The sequence below is a fragment of the Sinohyriopsis cumingii genome, chromosome 15 (genome assembly GCF_028554795.1).
Source record: "Sinohyriopsis cumingii isolate HCF-2022 chromosome 15, ASM2855479v2, whole genome shotgun sequence".
Taxonomy (NCBI): Eukaryota; Metazoa; Mollusca; class Bivalvia; order Unionida; family Unionidae; genus Sinohyriopsis; species Sinohyriopsis cumingii.
Window position 1 is genome coordinate 141012810 of NC_142975.1, and position 14771 is coordinate 141027580.

At 39.4% G+C, this 14771-nt stretch overlaps 1 protein-coding gene across 1 annotated transcript in view; it reads right to left on the minus strand.

The window, feature by feature from the left end:
• Positions 1-13990, minus strand: part of LOC149782924 (kelch domain-containing protein 4-like) — an 80312-nt gene extending 66322 nt beyond the window's left edge. Inside the window, exons 1-3 of the mRNA XM_089934479.1 lie at positions 13763-13990; positions 11837-11928; positions 10532-10610 (exon numbers count right to left, since the gene is read on the minus strand). Of these exons, the coding sequence (XP_089790605.1) occupies positions 10532-10610; positions 11837-11928; positions 13763-13876 (285 nt within the window). The 5' untranslated portion in view covers positions 13877-13990. The remainder of the gene's footprint in view (positions 1-10531; positions 10611-11836; positions 11929-13762) is intronic.
• Positions 13991-14771: the final 781 nt, after the last annotated feature.

The window sequence follows — 14771 nt, forward strand, 5'->3', positions numbered from 1 at the left end:
CTCGCTGGTCAAGCTAGGACTCAAACCCAGACTATGGTGATATGTGAGTGATCTGTAAAGGTGAGAACCTTTGACTACACAATTCCCTAAGTCCTGAAAGTAATAAGAACTAAACACAGTAAGGTCAGAATTACAAAAACTATTGGAAACAAGAATTCAACATACAAATACTTCTATAGCGGAAGATGACTTACAATGAAATTTACTGTGATTCGCTGCTAACTTTACATTTTTTCCTAAATCTTCAACACGAACGTACCCAGTACTGTGTGCAAACATATAGCTAACCCCTGACCTACACAAAAGTTGTTCCCAACAGTGTTTGTGGAACTCAAAATCACATAACTTGAAAAATATGTCATTCATTTAATGTTAATACCATTCATTTTAGCTGTTGACAAATCCATTTTTGTTGTAGACAATTTAATTACTGTATATTTTTTTGTCTGCATAAAAATTAAATTAAGAAAAATTCATGTGAAATTGTGTTAACACAAAATGCTCACAAGTCAAAATCGCATCAGATGGTGGATGCCAGCTTTTTTAAATACATCTCATATACCACACATGAACAGCAAACAACAATCTATTGGAAACAATCTAGGAAAGAATGTCTTAACAAATTCTTAATGAGCATCTTTAAAGTGACACAGACAGTCTGTATGTCTGTGGCACGAATACGTATGTATGAAAAATAAGTACACATGGACATTCTGTATTTCTGTGGCACGAATACGTATGTATGAAAATAAGTACACATGGACATTCTGTATTTCTGTGGCATGAATATGTATGTATGAAAAATAAGTACACATGGACATTCTGTATTTCTGTGACATGAATACATATGTATGAAAATAAGTGCACATAGGCATTCTGTATTTCTGTGACATGAATACATATGTATGAAAAATAAGTACACATGGACATTCTGTATTTCTATGGCATGTATACATATGTATGAAAAATAAGTACACATGGACATTCTGTATTTCTATGGCATGTATACATATGTATGAAAAATAAGTACACATGGACATTCTGTATTTCTGTGACATGAATACATATGTATGAAAAATAAGTGCACATGGACATTCTGTATTTCTGTGGCATGAATACATATGTATGAAAAATAAGTGCACATGGACATTCTGTATTTCTGTGACATGAATACGTATGTATGAAAAATAAGTGCACATGGACATTCTGTATTTCTATGGCATGAATATGTATGTATGAAAAATAAGTACACATGGACATTCTGTATTTCTGTGGCATGAATACATATGTATGAAAAATAAGTACACATGGACATTCTGTATTTCTGTGGCATGAATACATATGCATGAAAAATAAGTGCACATGGACATTCTGTATTTCTATGGCATGAATACATATGTATGAAAAATAAGTACAAATGGACATTCTGTATTTCTATGGCATGTATACATATGTATGAAAAATAAGTGCACATGGACATTCTGTATTTCTGTGGCATGAATACATATGTATGAAAAATAAGTGCACATGGACATTCTGTATTTCTATGGCATGTATACATATGTATGAAAAATAAGTACACATGGACATTCTGTATTTCTGTGGCATGTATACATATGTATGAAAAATAAGTGCACATGGACATTCTGTATTTCTATGGCATGAATACATATGTATGAAAAATAAGTACACATGGACATTCTGTATTTCTATGGCATGAATACATATGCATGAAAAATAAGTACACATGGACATTCTGTATTTCTGTGACATGAATACGTATGTATGAAAAATAAGTGCACATGGACATTCTGTATTTCTATGGCATGAATACGTATGTATGAAAAATAAGTGCACATGGACATTCTGTATTTCTATGGCATGAATACATCTCTTGGCATCCGTCCGTCTACGAGAGACGATGGCATAGCTCCAAAGTACGCTTTTGCTTATCCTTCTTTTTAGCTCTCTTTTCAGCTTGCTTTATTCTTCTCTTTTCCTCTGCGTTTTGAACTCCCTGCCTGACAGCTAGACGCCAGCTGGAACGGTTGTTTGCACAGCTCTCCCAGTTGTTGACATTGATGTTTGCTGTCTTCATATCCTTCTTGCAAACATCTTTGTAGCGCAGATGTGGTCGTCCAGTTGGTCGTGCACCTTCTGCTAACTCCCCATATAACAGGTCCTTGGGAATGCGACCTGGGTCCATTCTCTTGACATGGCCGAGCCAGCGAAGGCGCCTCTCGCTGAGTATGGAGAACATGCTGTTCATGTTGGCGCGTTCTAGAACCTCTGTGTTGGGTACTTTGTCCTGCCACTGGATGTGCAGAATGCGCCGCAGACATCTCAGGTGGAAGCTGTTGAGTTTCCTCTCGTGTCTTGCATAGGTGGTCCATGTTTCGCTGCTGTAGAGAAGTGAGCTGAGTACGCACGCTTGGTAGACACGCAGTTTGGTCTTCTCTGTGAGGTTGGGGTTGTTCCAGACCCTCTGGTTAAGTCTGGCCATCACTGCTGCTGCCTTGGCAATCCTGCCGCCCACCTCAGAATCAATGGAGAGTGAGCTGGAGATGTTAGACCCGAGGTATGTGAAGTTCTCGACAACTTCCAAATTGTACCCATCGATGGAGACAGAGGGAGGGGAGTCTGTGTCCTGTGCCATGACATTTGTTTTCTTCAAACTGATGGTCAGTCCAAATTCCTTACATGCATGGGAGAGGCAGCATACCAGCTGCTGAAGTCCATCTTCCGTGTGTGATGTCAAGGCTGCATCATCGGCAAAGAGCAATTCACGGATGAGTACCTCTGTGACTTTAGTCTTAGCACGGAGACGGGCGATGTTGAACAGCTTGCCGTCAGCCCTGGTATGGATGTACACTCCCTCGCTGCAGTCCTTGAATGCGTACTGGAGAAGCATGGAGAAGAAGATGGCAAAGAGCATCGGTGCAAGGACACAGCCTTGTTTGACTCCGCTAACGACTGGGAATGCTTCAGATGTTGCACCATTGAAGCACACTGTGCTGTGCATGTTCTCGTGGAACGACATAATGACAGCAAGCAGACGTGGGGGGCAGCCGATCTTCTGCAGGAGTCTGAAGAGTCCACTCTGACTAACCATGTCAAACGCCTTGGTCAGGTCTATGAAGGCAATGTAGAGGGGCATCTGCTGCTCGCGACACTTCTCCTGCAGCTGACGTAGTGAGAAGATCATGTCTACAGTTGACCTGCCGGCTCGAAATCCACACTGGGATTCTGGGTAAACGCGGGAGGCTAGGATCTGCAAGCGTGCCAAGGCAACACGGGCAAAGGCCTTTCCGACGATGCTGAGGAGGGAGATGCCCCGATAGTTGTTGCAGTCGCTATGGTCTCCTTTGTTTTTGTACAAAGTGACGATGTTGGCGTCACGCATGTCCTGTGGGATGTATCCCTGTTCCCAGCAAAGGCAGAGGAGTGTGTGTAGGGTCTGGAGCAGTGCTGGTTTTCCGCTCTTGAGGACTTCAGGCGGAATGCCGTTACTTCCAGGAGCCTTCCCACAGGCAAGGCAATCGATGGCTTTTCCGAGCTCTTCCAGGGTGGGCTGTGTGTCTAGCTCCTCCATGACAGGCAGGTCTGGAATGGCGTCCAGGGCAGTTCCAGTGATATTGTTTTGGGTTGCATATAGCTCGAGATAGTGCTCAACCCATCACTGCAGTTGTTTCCCCTGGTCTGTGATGACTTCGCCCGTCTTGGACTTGAGGGGGGCGGTCTTGTAGCTGGGGGGGCCTGTCGCCTTTTTGATACCCTCATACATTCCTCTTGTATCCCCGGTGTCAGCAGCTGTCTGTATACTGTTGCAAAGGTTCAGCCAGTAGGTGTTGGCACAGCGGCGGGCGGTCTTCTGGGCGTTATTCCTTGCAACCCTGAGGGCTTGTAGTGTTCTGGGGCTAGGTGCAGCCTTGTATGCCAGGAGGGCTTTCCTCTTTGCCTCAGTCACGGGCTCCATCTCCTCCCAGTTTGCCTCATACCAGTCGACATTCTTTCGCTCCCTCTTCCCATAAGCTGTGATGGCTGAATTGTACACAGAGTCACGGATATGGGACCACTTGGAATCAATGGTGTCATCAGGTGTCACTTTGGTGAGGGCTTCCTTCAGTTTGCTGATGAACTGCTGTGTTTTCTCTGGGTTGCTTGCACAGCAGGTGTTGATACATGGGTGACCCTTCTTCTTGGCGTGGTGCAGCTTCTTGGGTAATATTCGCACCTTGCTGGCCACGAGGGAATGGTCCGTGTCACAATCGGCACTGTGGTAGCTGCGGGTAAGGAGGACACTGGCCAGTTCTGCACGCCTGGTGATGACGAGGTCTAGCTGGTGCCAGTGGCGTGAACGTGGGTGTCTCCATGACACCTGGTGGATCTCCTTGCATTTGAAGAAAGTGTTTGTCACACATAGGCTGTGGGAGCAGCACATCTCCAGCAGTCGCTGACCATTCTCGTTGATCTTGCCCCTTCCGTAAAAGCCGAGACAGGTGGACCAGGCCTCATGGTCAGCTCCCACTCTAGCATTGAAGTCTCCTAGTAAGTAAAGGCTTTCATTGTTGGGGATACTGGATATTGCCTGATCCAGAGCCTCATAAAACTTGTCTTTCTCCTAGCAGGTGGAGTTGAGGGTTGGGGCGTACACACTGAAGATGTTGACCGGGCCTAAGGATGTTGACAGCCGGAGGGCAAGGATTCTCTCAGTACCTGATGATGGAGGTTCAATGAAGGTGATTAGCGTGTTCTTGACGGCAAAGCCTACACCATGCTGCCTAGGTTCATCCAAGGGCTTCCCCTGCCAAAAGAATGTGTAATTGGCTTCCCTGATGGTGCCGCTGTCAGCCAGTCGGGTCTCCTGGAGGCAGGCAATGTCGATGTTCAGTCGGGAGAGTTCTCTGTCAATGACGGCAGTCTTCCGTGCATCGTCGATCTGCTGTAGGTCAGTGGTCAATCCAGGACACATGGTCCTGATGTTCCAGGTTGCAAAACGAAGAGTTGGAGTCTTTTTGTTTCTTCTTTTAGTCTTTCCTGGTGCAGAGTTTTGTGGCCCACTTGTCGAGATGGTTCTCTAAGCTCCACGCACCCAGTGAAGCAGGCAGGCCATGGCGGGCAGCACCTTACTGACTGGGGGCTGCCCAGCTTGAGGCGGGCGGTAGCTGTCCAGTGAGACCTGATGATCTCTCCCACTGTTAGAAGTAACCCCTGGCGCCAAGCTCTACACCAATCGAGCTTTGACTTAGAACCGGTAAACTGCTACTTCTCGTGTTGTGCCGACGCCGTATGACGACGCTGGAGTGTCCTCTCCAGTGGAGCTATGAAGCCTGGGCAGGGTGGTATGGAGAATCAGCTGTTGCCCATGCAGCAGATCCCCCCTCTCCACGCAGCTGGTGTGCCCAAGGGAACGACGAATGCCGATACAGCTTGGCACCAACGGCGTCGCAGGAGTTGCCGGAATGACGTTGAAGTCAATGTCATACCGCCTTAGGGACTCCATCTCTGGATTTTCTGTCGGGGTTTACTCCCTTAGCCTTTCCCATGAGTGGGTATAGCCACAAGGCAGCAGAGGTTTGGAATCGGAGTTTTCCTTCTCCTAGATGAGCTACCATCCAAGGTTTATGAGTCCCATCTACCCGAAGCAACTGGTTTTAAGGCGCCAGTGGGCCGCCTTCACCCCTTCTCCTGTTAGTAGAAAACATGGTCTGCCGGGCTTCAAATCTAAGCCACTCGTGAAGGCCAGGAGCTGGATTTTAGTTGACAGAGGCAGTAAGAGACGCAGGCCGTATGGGGCATTTTGGAGGATTGGGGCGCTTGAATATATATGAATACATATGTATGAAAAATAAGTACACATGGACATTCTGTATTTCTGTGACATGAATACATATGTATGAAAAACAAGTACACATGGACATTCTGTATTTCTGTGGCATGAATATGTATGTATGAAAAATAAGTACACATGGACATTCTGTATTTCTGTGGCATGAATACATATGTATGAAAAATAAGTACACATGGACATTCTGTATTTCTATGGCATGTATACATATGTATGAAAAATAAGTGCACATGGACATTCTGTATTTCTATGGCATGAATACGAATGCATGAAAAATAAGTGCACATGGACATTCTGTATTTCTATGGCATGTATACATATGTATGAAAAATAAGTACACATGGACATTCTGTATTTCTGTGACATGAATACATATGTATGAAAAACAAGTACACATGGATATTCTGTATTTCTATGGCATGAATACGAATGCATGAAAAATAAGTGCACATGGACATTCTGTATTTCTATGGCATGAATACGTATGTATGAAAAATAAGTGCACATAGGCAGTCTGTATTTCTATGGAATGAATATGTATGTATGAAAAATAAATGCACATGGAAATTCTGTATTTCTGTGGCATGAATACGTATGTATGAAAAATAAATGCACATGGACATTCTGTATTTCTATGGCATGAATATGTATGGATGAAAAATAAGTGCACATGGACATTCTGTATTTCTATGGCATGAATACGTATGTAAGAAAAATAAATGCACATGGAAATTCTGTATTTCTGTGGCATGAATACGCATGTATGAACAATAAGTGCACATGGACATTCTGTATTTCTATGGCATGAATACATATGTATGAAAAATAAGTACATATGGACATTCTGTATTTCTATGGCATGAATACGTATGTATGAAAAATAAGTGCACATAGGCATTCTGTATTTCTATGGCATGTATACATATGTTTGAAAAATAAGTGCACATGGACATTCTGTATTTCTATGGCATGAATACATATGTATGAAAAATAAGTGCACATAGGCATTCTGTATTTCTGTGACATGAATACGTATGTATGAAAAATAAGTGCACATGGACATTCTGTATTTCTGTGACATGTATACATATGTATGAAAAATAAGTGCACATGGACATTCTGTATTTCTATGGCATGAATATGTATGCATGAAAAATAAGTGCACAGGGACATTTTGTATTTCTCTGGCATGAATATGTATGCATGAAAAATAAATGCACATGGAAATTCTGTATTTCTGTGACATGAATACATATGCATGAAAAATAAGTGCACATAGGCAGTCTGTATTTCCATGACATGAATACATATGCATGGAAAATAAGTGCACATAGGCAGTCTGTATTTCCATGACATGAATACGTATGTATGAAAAATAAGTGCACATAGGCAGTCTGTATTTCTGTGACATGAATACATATGTATGAAAATAAGTGTACATAGGCATTCTGTATTTCTGTGACATGAATACATATGTATGAAAATAAGTGCACTTGGACATTCTGTATTTCTATGGCATGAATACATATGTATGAAAATAAGTGCACATAGGCAGTCTGTATTTCTGTGACATGAATACATATGTATGAAAATAAGTGCACATAGGCATTCTGTATTTCTGTGACATGAATACGTATGTATGAAAATAAGTGCACATAGGCATTCTGTATTTCTGTGACATGAATACATATGTGTGAAAATAAGTGCACATAGGCATTCTGTATTTCTGTGACATGAATACGTATGTATGAAAAATAAGTGCACATAGGCATTCTGTATTTCTGTGGCATGAATAATTATGTATAAAAAATAAATACACACAGCCAGTCTGTATTCTTGTATCAAAATATAAATGTATGTATCTGAGTTAAAGAAAGCCAAATGAAATATGTCTAATACCCTCTATAACTGTTAAAAGCCCTCTATTAATGTTTATTATATTCCTTATTAAGTGATTAGTCCAACATTTAATCTATTTATAGTTCCTTTGTCTGTTATTGTTTATTCCTTCTTTCTACTCCTCTGATTAATCAACAGCAATATGTAGTAAAAACTGTCTGACAAAGTTTATTGTGATGAATTTAACTTTCACAACATCTTGCACTTTGGTCAATTTGTACTTTTTCGTCCACTTTGTCCACTCTGGTCATCCCTTCTAACAGGAAATCATCTTTTCAACAAAACTTCAAAAGAAGGGGGAGCAGTGTGTTGTAGTTGTAAATCATACCATTTTATAAGTATAAGCCACTCATTCATGGCTCTGAGTGCCAGCAGGCTGGAAGGAAGACCTGGAATCTACCAGCAAAAATAGGATGTCATGGCTTCGCAAAACAGATCTTTTAGCATGTCTTGGGAGTCATCAGATTACAGGACCTAGCCACAGGAAGTTAGATACCAAGGCTACAGAGTAAAGCCTCACATTAGCATTTGAGGAAGAGAGAGAAGCAATGGAAAAGCTAGTCAATTCCAAACTGTCTAATCGACTCACTCAGCACACTCATGGACAAGGTTGTTGGTCAGGTTCTAAGGGAACCAGCTGCAGTGCAAAACTGTATTTATGTAACTGCAACTCTGCCTGGCTCAATTAAGGCAGGATGTAAATGGGTACATATTTTCCAAGATCCCATATACCTTATACTAACTTTTATCATTTTTTTTTCTCAAAAGGGCTGTTATTGTGATTAGTAAAACTGAATAAATATTTTTTGTTGTCCCTATTTAATAAGAGAACGAAGTCACATCCAAGTCATGTTGCATTTAATCCTTCCCAGAGTTCATATCACTATGATACACCTAGCTAAAAAGCGATGTCATATTGGTGAGATCAGAATGTAATGATCATGTCAGTTGGGGCTGCACAGTAAGGACTGATTTTAGAAAAGTAGAAATGTTATGATCTTCAAGCAGTAAAGTTAGCTGAACTGGTATTTTATAAATTTATGAAAAGAATTATGCTTTTCTAAAATTTTGTGATATAAAGAATTGTGCTTGAGATACCATTCTCAGAACAAAATTTAAATTGGCACCACCAAAGGATCTTACAAAAATGTTCTAATAATAATATGAAATGGATGAAAGAAGTTAAATAATTTCTTTTTTTTGAGAGAATATGCAAGCAAAGAATTAGAACGAATCAACAAAGCACAAATATTTCATATGAATGAAACACTATTAAAAAAATTCTACTTATAATACAAATAAAAACCTATTAAATATGGCACAGTTAATGTTGGAAATTCAATTTTATGTTTCTTATCATCCTTGCACTTTAAAGAAATGGGAGGGGGGATATATTATGATACAGTCCATGTGTATGGATGTACATTACGTACATGTAATGTCCTTGAACTCCACCATCACAATTTGAACTAGACATATTACCTTTATCAGCACAGACTGTGCCAACATTTATTAACTTGGGTCAGTGATACCTCTATTAGCACAGACTGTGCTAACATTTATGAAACTTGGGTCAGTGATAGCTTTATGAGCATAGACTGTGTCAACACTTTTGGAATTTTCATCATGCAATTGGTGGTGTTGTTGTTGTTGTTGTTGTTGTGGGGTTTAACGCCATTTTTCAGCACACGATAGGCTATACATGGCGGCCAGTATTAATGGTGGAGGAAGAACCCAAAAAACCGCGGAAAGAACCACCGACCCACGAGAAGCTACTGGCAAGCTTTCTCACATGCCCACATTGGCTGAATCTTAGACTCGAACCGCCGCAGACAGAGGTGAGATGGCAGTGATCCGTAACGAAGAGCGCTTTAGACCACTCGGCCACTCGGGGCCCCAATTGGTGGTGATTTTTACATAAATTCAATTAACCCTCGAATTCTGTACCTTACATGCCTTGCAATCAATATCTGTAGCAATGGCCCATGTATCAACACATATTGGATGGTTTATGTCCCCAGGGTCTTACCCTATCCTCAAAACCTTAGCCCCTAGGTCCTAACATATAAACTATTGGGAGCTCTGCTTTCAAACGATATACAAACTAACTAGACATGATCAGACAAATTTGTACATACAACTGACGTTGACCCTAGGGATCATTCTTACTACTGGGAACTTAGATCCCTGGTTGTAAATTATATTTACTAGGCATAAGTTAAAAATGTAGAAATACAACAGACATTGTCCCTCAGGTCCATCCCTATAGTACTGGACATAGCCCTGGGTTATAACTTGGACACATTGTCCCTCAGGCCCATCCCTACTGCAACAGATGTAGCCCTGGCTTATAACTTGGAGATATTGCCATCTACTTGCTTCTCACATGGTTGTAAAATGCATTAAATTATCTTGAGCCATAAAATGAGGTTTTATGTTCCAAGTGCATGGACCTAAAAACAGCTCTATTTAGTGTTACACTTTAATTTATTTACTGCAGCAGAATTATGTAACACACCCTCAATGATGTCAAACTATAACATTTAACTGATTTTAATATTTTTTTTTCTTTAAAACTATGTGTGGCATCATTAAATATAAAAAAATATGAAATGGTTTAGATATCAAATTGATGATGCTGCATGATGGAGGACTAATTTTAAAAAAAGAGAACCTGATGTATATGTGAATTGATGCAACAATCAAAATTTGCTGACTCTTTAAATGTTTAGAAAGCCGGTGACTGCAAAAACAAACTCGTAGACTTCATTTAGAGAAGATTACCTTTTTACCAGTGAAGTATTCTCCTCCAAACATAATTAGTTCCTCTTTGTCTGGGTGAGCAGTCAGTGTCATATTGCACCTGAATCATATTGTATAAATAAATACATGTACTACTCAGTGTAAAAATGTACATAAGTCAGTAAGATTTAGCAAAATGTTGAAGCTCCGTGTAAAAACATAAGTGATACTCAGCACAAAAGACAACACAGACACCTGAATATGATGAAATCCATGCAAAGTGTAGCTTAAATGAATCATCACAGACCCTTTTCATTCTATCTCCACTTCTTTCTGCTTTTTTATCAAAGTTTATTTCTTCGTTCCTACAGCAAAAGAGATGGTATATAACATGTTTACCCATGCATATCCAACTACAATGAGTCAAATATAGACCCAGAATGATATTAGCATCAACATAGATTGATGTTGAGCATAAATCCAGCCTCCTGAGACACCCAGGCTTCTGCTGAGCATACACAAAGACTGCTGATCATACACACAGGCTCTTACTGAGTGTACACCCAGACTGCTGATCATACACCCTGGATTGTGTTGAGCATACATTCAGACTGCTGATCATACATCTTGGATTGTGTTGAGTATACATTCAGACTGCTGATCATACACCCTGGATTGTGTTGAGTATACATTCAGACTGCTGATCATACACCCTGAATTGTGTTGAGCATACATTCAGACTGCTAATCATACATCCAGGCTTATATTAAGCATTCACTCAGACTGCTGAGCATATACCCACACTGCTGAGCACACACTCAGGCTTCTGTTGAGCATACACTAAGACCATTGTGCATACACTTAGGCTGTTGTTGAGTATTCACATAGACTGCTGCTAAGTTTACAACCATACTGATGAGGCATAAGCATACACACATCTGAGTTTATTACGTTATCTTCAAATCAAACACAACAAATTAATGTAAACTCTGATCAGTACATTATTTGATAAAAGTTCTGGGTGCATGCCTTTTACATCATGGTAAGCTCTGCATGCATACTAATGTACTGATCACTGATTTAACCATCCTTGATACCCAAAGTCTGGTAAAACTCCTAAGTTCTGATTTCTCCATATCTTAGAATTCAGCAACATTTCTGACCGGGAAGATAATCAGGCTTCATAATCACTGTGCATTATTTTGCAGCTCTATGAGCTGGAAGTCTATTATACATTATAGTATCTATGTGTTGGAAGTCTATTATGCAGTATGCCACTGCCTAGATTAAATATCATATGTATTAAATAAGATTAAATTTTGCAACAAATGGCACCAAAAAGCCAACCTTGGTGATGGTGGTGGGCACTTTTCCTCTATTATCTCTGTCTTCTTCCTGTCACTTTCTTGAAATTCTGCTAAAAGCTTCTCTATATCTTCCTGCAAAAGATACAATAATGACATAAATGATTGTACTACTTTTCTTTTTTAATTTTTTATATATTGGGCACAAAAATACCTACGTTTCATAGCCACATCTGTTGATATATTATGGCTTGTAAGCATCCAAATATCATAGCCACACCTGTTGATATATTATGGCTTGTAAGCATCCAAATATCATAGCCACACCTGTTGATATATTATGGCTTGTAAGCATCCAAATATCATAGCCACACTTGTTGATATATTATGGTTTGTAAGCATCCAAATATCATAGCCACACTTGTTGATATATTATGGCTTGTAAGCATCCAAATATCATAGCCACACTTGTTCTAAGTAAATGGCACTGGAAGCTGGCCAGTACTGAAACCAACAATTCAGGTCAATATTACTCACATGTGATGCACTTGAATAAATTCTGATTTCATACTAATTAGAAATGTTGCTGTATGGTCATATAAATATGCTTCAGAACTGTGGGGGAAAAAAAGTTGCTATATAGTCACATAAATAGGATTCAGAATAAAATTTTCATGATATTTAACAAGCATGTAAAAAAAAAATCCTTACCTTCATATTCAGTTTTAAGCAAGTAAAACAATTCTTCATTACCCAGTAAAATTTAAACTTATTCATGGCTGCTACAGAACAGGAGGCATGTTCCACCACTTTGTCAGATTTTGAATAGATTTTTATCAAATATTTATTTAAAAAATCCCATGATTCCAGGTTGAATAACAGAGTAAGGAGGAATGGTCAACTGCTCTGGTGGCCTAGTGGTTGGATCGTCCACCTTGGGTGCAGGAGGTCAGGGTTCAAACCCAGTCATACCAAAGACTTATAAAAATGGTACCAACAACTGCCTCTCTAGGCACACAGCATTAAGAGTTTAATGTTAGGACTGGTTGGCCTGGTGTCAGGATAATGTGACTGGGTGGAACATCATGCTACATGTCTGCTGCATGATGCCCCTGTGCTAGACATAACTATAAACTGCCACACTGCAGGCATCATAGTGATATGACTGCAAAATTGTTAAAGCTACATTAAAATTCCAAATCACACACATACACACACAGAGAAATGGTCACTGCTGGTGAAAACTTGTCATGATAGAACTCAGTTTTTGTGATGGACAGTTGACTTAAATCACAGTTGTGCAAAGATCATAAACTTTATGATTCTACTTCATTAATTTAAAGTACACAGTTGATTCTCCTTGGAATTATTCAGTCTTTTTGATTAAGATCAGTGTTTCTTTTTCTTTTCATTTTCAAAATTTTAAATCACTTTGATAAAATAAATTATTTGTAACTAAAGTATTTGTAAAATACTTGTGCTAGCTCTTCCTCGCCTTGTCACACCAATATCCAAAGTATGTGCCACTAACACCAAGTCCATGTGGAAAAGAACAGATGCAGGGGCAAATTTTAGTGCATGCTCACTTAGTGTAAATATTGATATACAGTGGGGGCAGATAGTTTATAATTTTCAGATTGGACATAATTTTTTTTAAAAATGACATCTGCATCTCATTTTTATGGATAGTTTTTTTTTTAAAAAACACCCCATCCAACGACAAAAACAAACAAACAACCCATGGTTTGGAATGTTGAGACCCATTGATTATTCCATAGCATAAGTGTACACAAGAGCTTTATTTCATTGATGATATGATATTATCGAAAGGAAGAGATGGCATTTATTTTATTTTAAAAATATATGATTGTATCATAAATTACTGTATAATAAGAACCAAATGGCTTATAGATAGTAAAGTTTTCGTCTTGGAAAATACAGCATCGAAATTAGGAGGTGACAAGTATACCTCTCCTTTCTCTGCCAATTCCTTCATTGCCTTTTTCTCGGCTTTCTTCTCTGTTTTAGCAATGGTTTTCTCTATCCCCTTCCCTTTCTTATCTTTCTTATTTTTCTTTCCCATTTTTTGAATATTCACAAGTTAACGGATATACACGTTTCTTTTTTTAAAATTGTTTTATCCTCAATCGTCACATGGAGGATCGAAAATACATTTCACAAGTCTTGAAGGGGAGATAATCACACAATTCTTACAAAAATTTTGTCGCAATGTGCACGTACCAAGTTTTATGTGCTGTAATAATGGGTGCTCTAGACTCTAGAGCCATGCGGAATTAACGTTACGCGGTATGTTTATACAGGGGGACGAAATATAGCCCATTGAAAATTTAACACTTACGCTGTACAGTTACTATTTAATGCAATGTTACGATGGGAAACGTTGTTTGTTTCAATACTTGTGAAACAAACGGGAATTAACATTATGCCTTATGTTTACAATGAGGCCGTTTTAGAGCCATATAGGAATGCTAATGATAAAAATGGCCATGGTTCAATTGATTAATGCATAATTTTAACATACTATTCAAGACCACAGGAATGCTAATGATAAAAATGGCCATGGTTCAATTGATTAATGCATAATTTTAACATACTATTCAAGACCACAGTTTCTGTGTTGACCTCAAAAGGGTCGTTTTGGGTAGCTAACCAAAGAGAGTTAACATAGGTGGCACCATGGGCGTCCACATCGGTGTGTATAAATACGGCCACCCACATACGTTAGGACAGAGATACTACTCAGTGATTACCAAATAAAACGAAACTCAGACCAATCCAGTGTGTGTGTGTGTATGTGTGTGTGTGTGTGTGCGTGTTACTTGTCCATACTAAAGACAAATCAGGACAGAGATACACTTACGTTTATGTTGTTGGTATGCTCTCTAAAACAGAATCGCAATGAAATTTCAAAACACATCACGAAGTCATTTTTTTAAAAATATATTCCTTTACTGTCT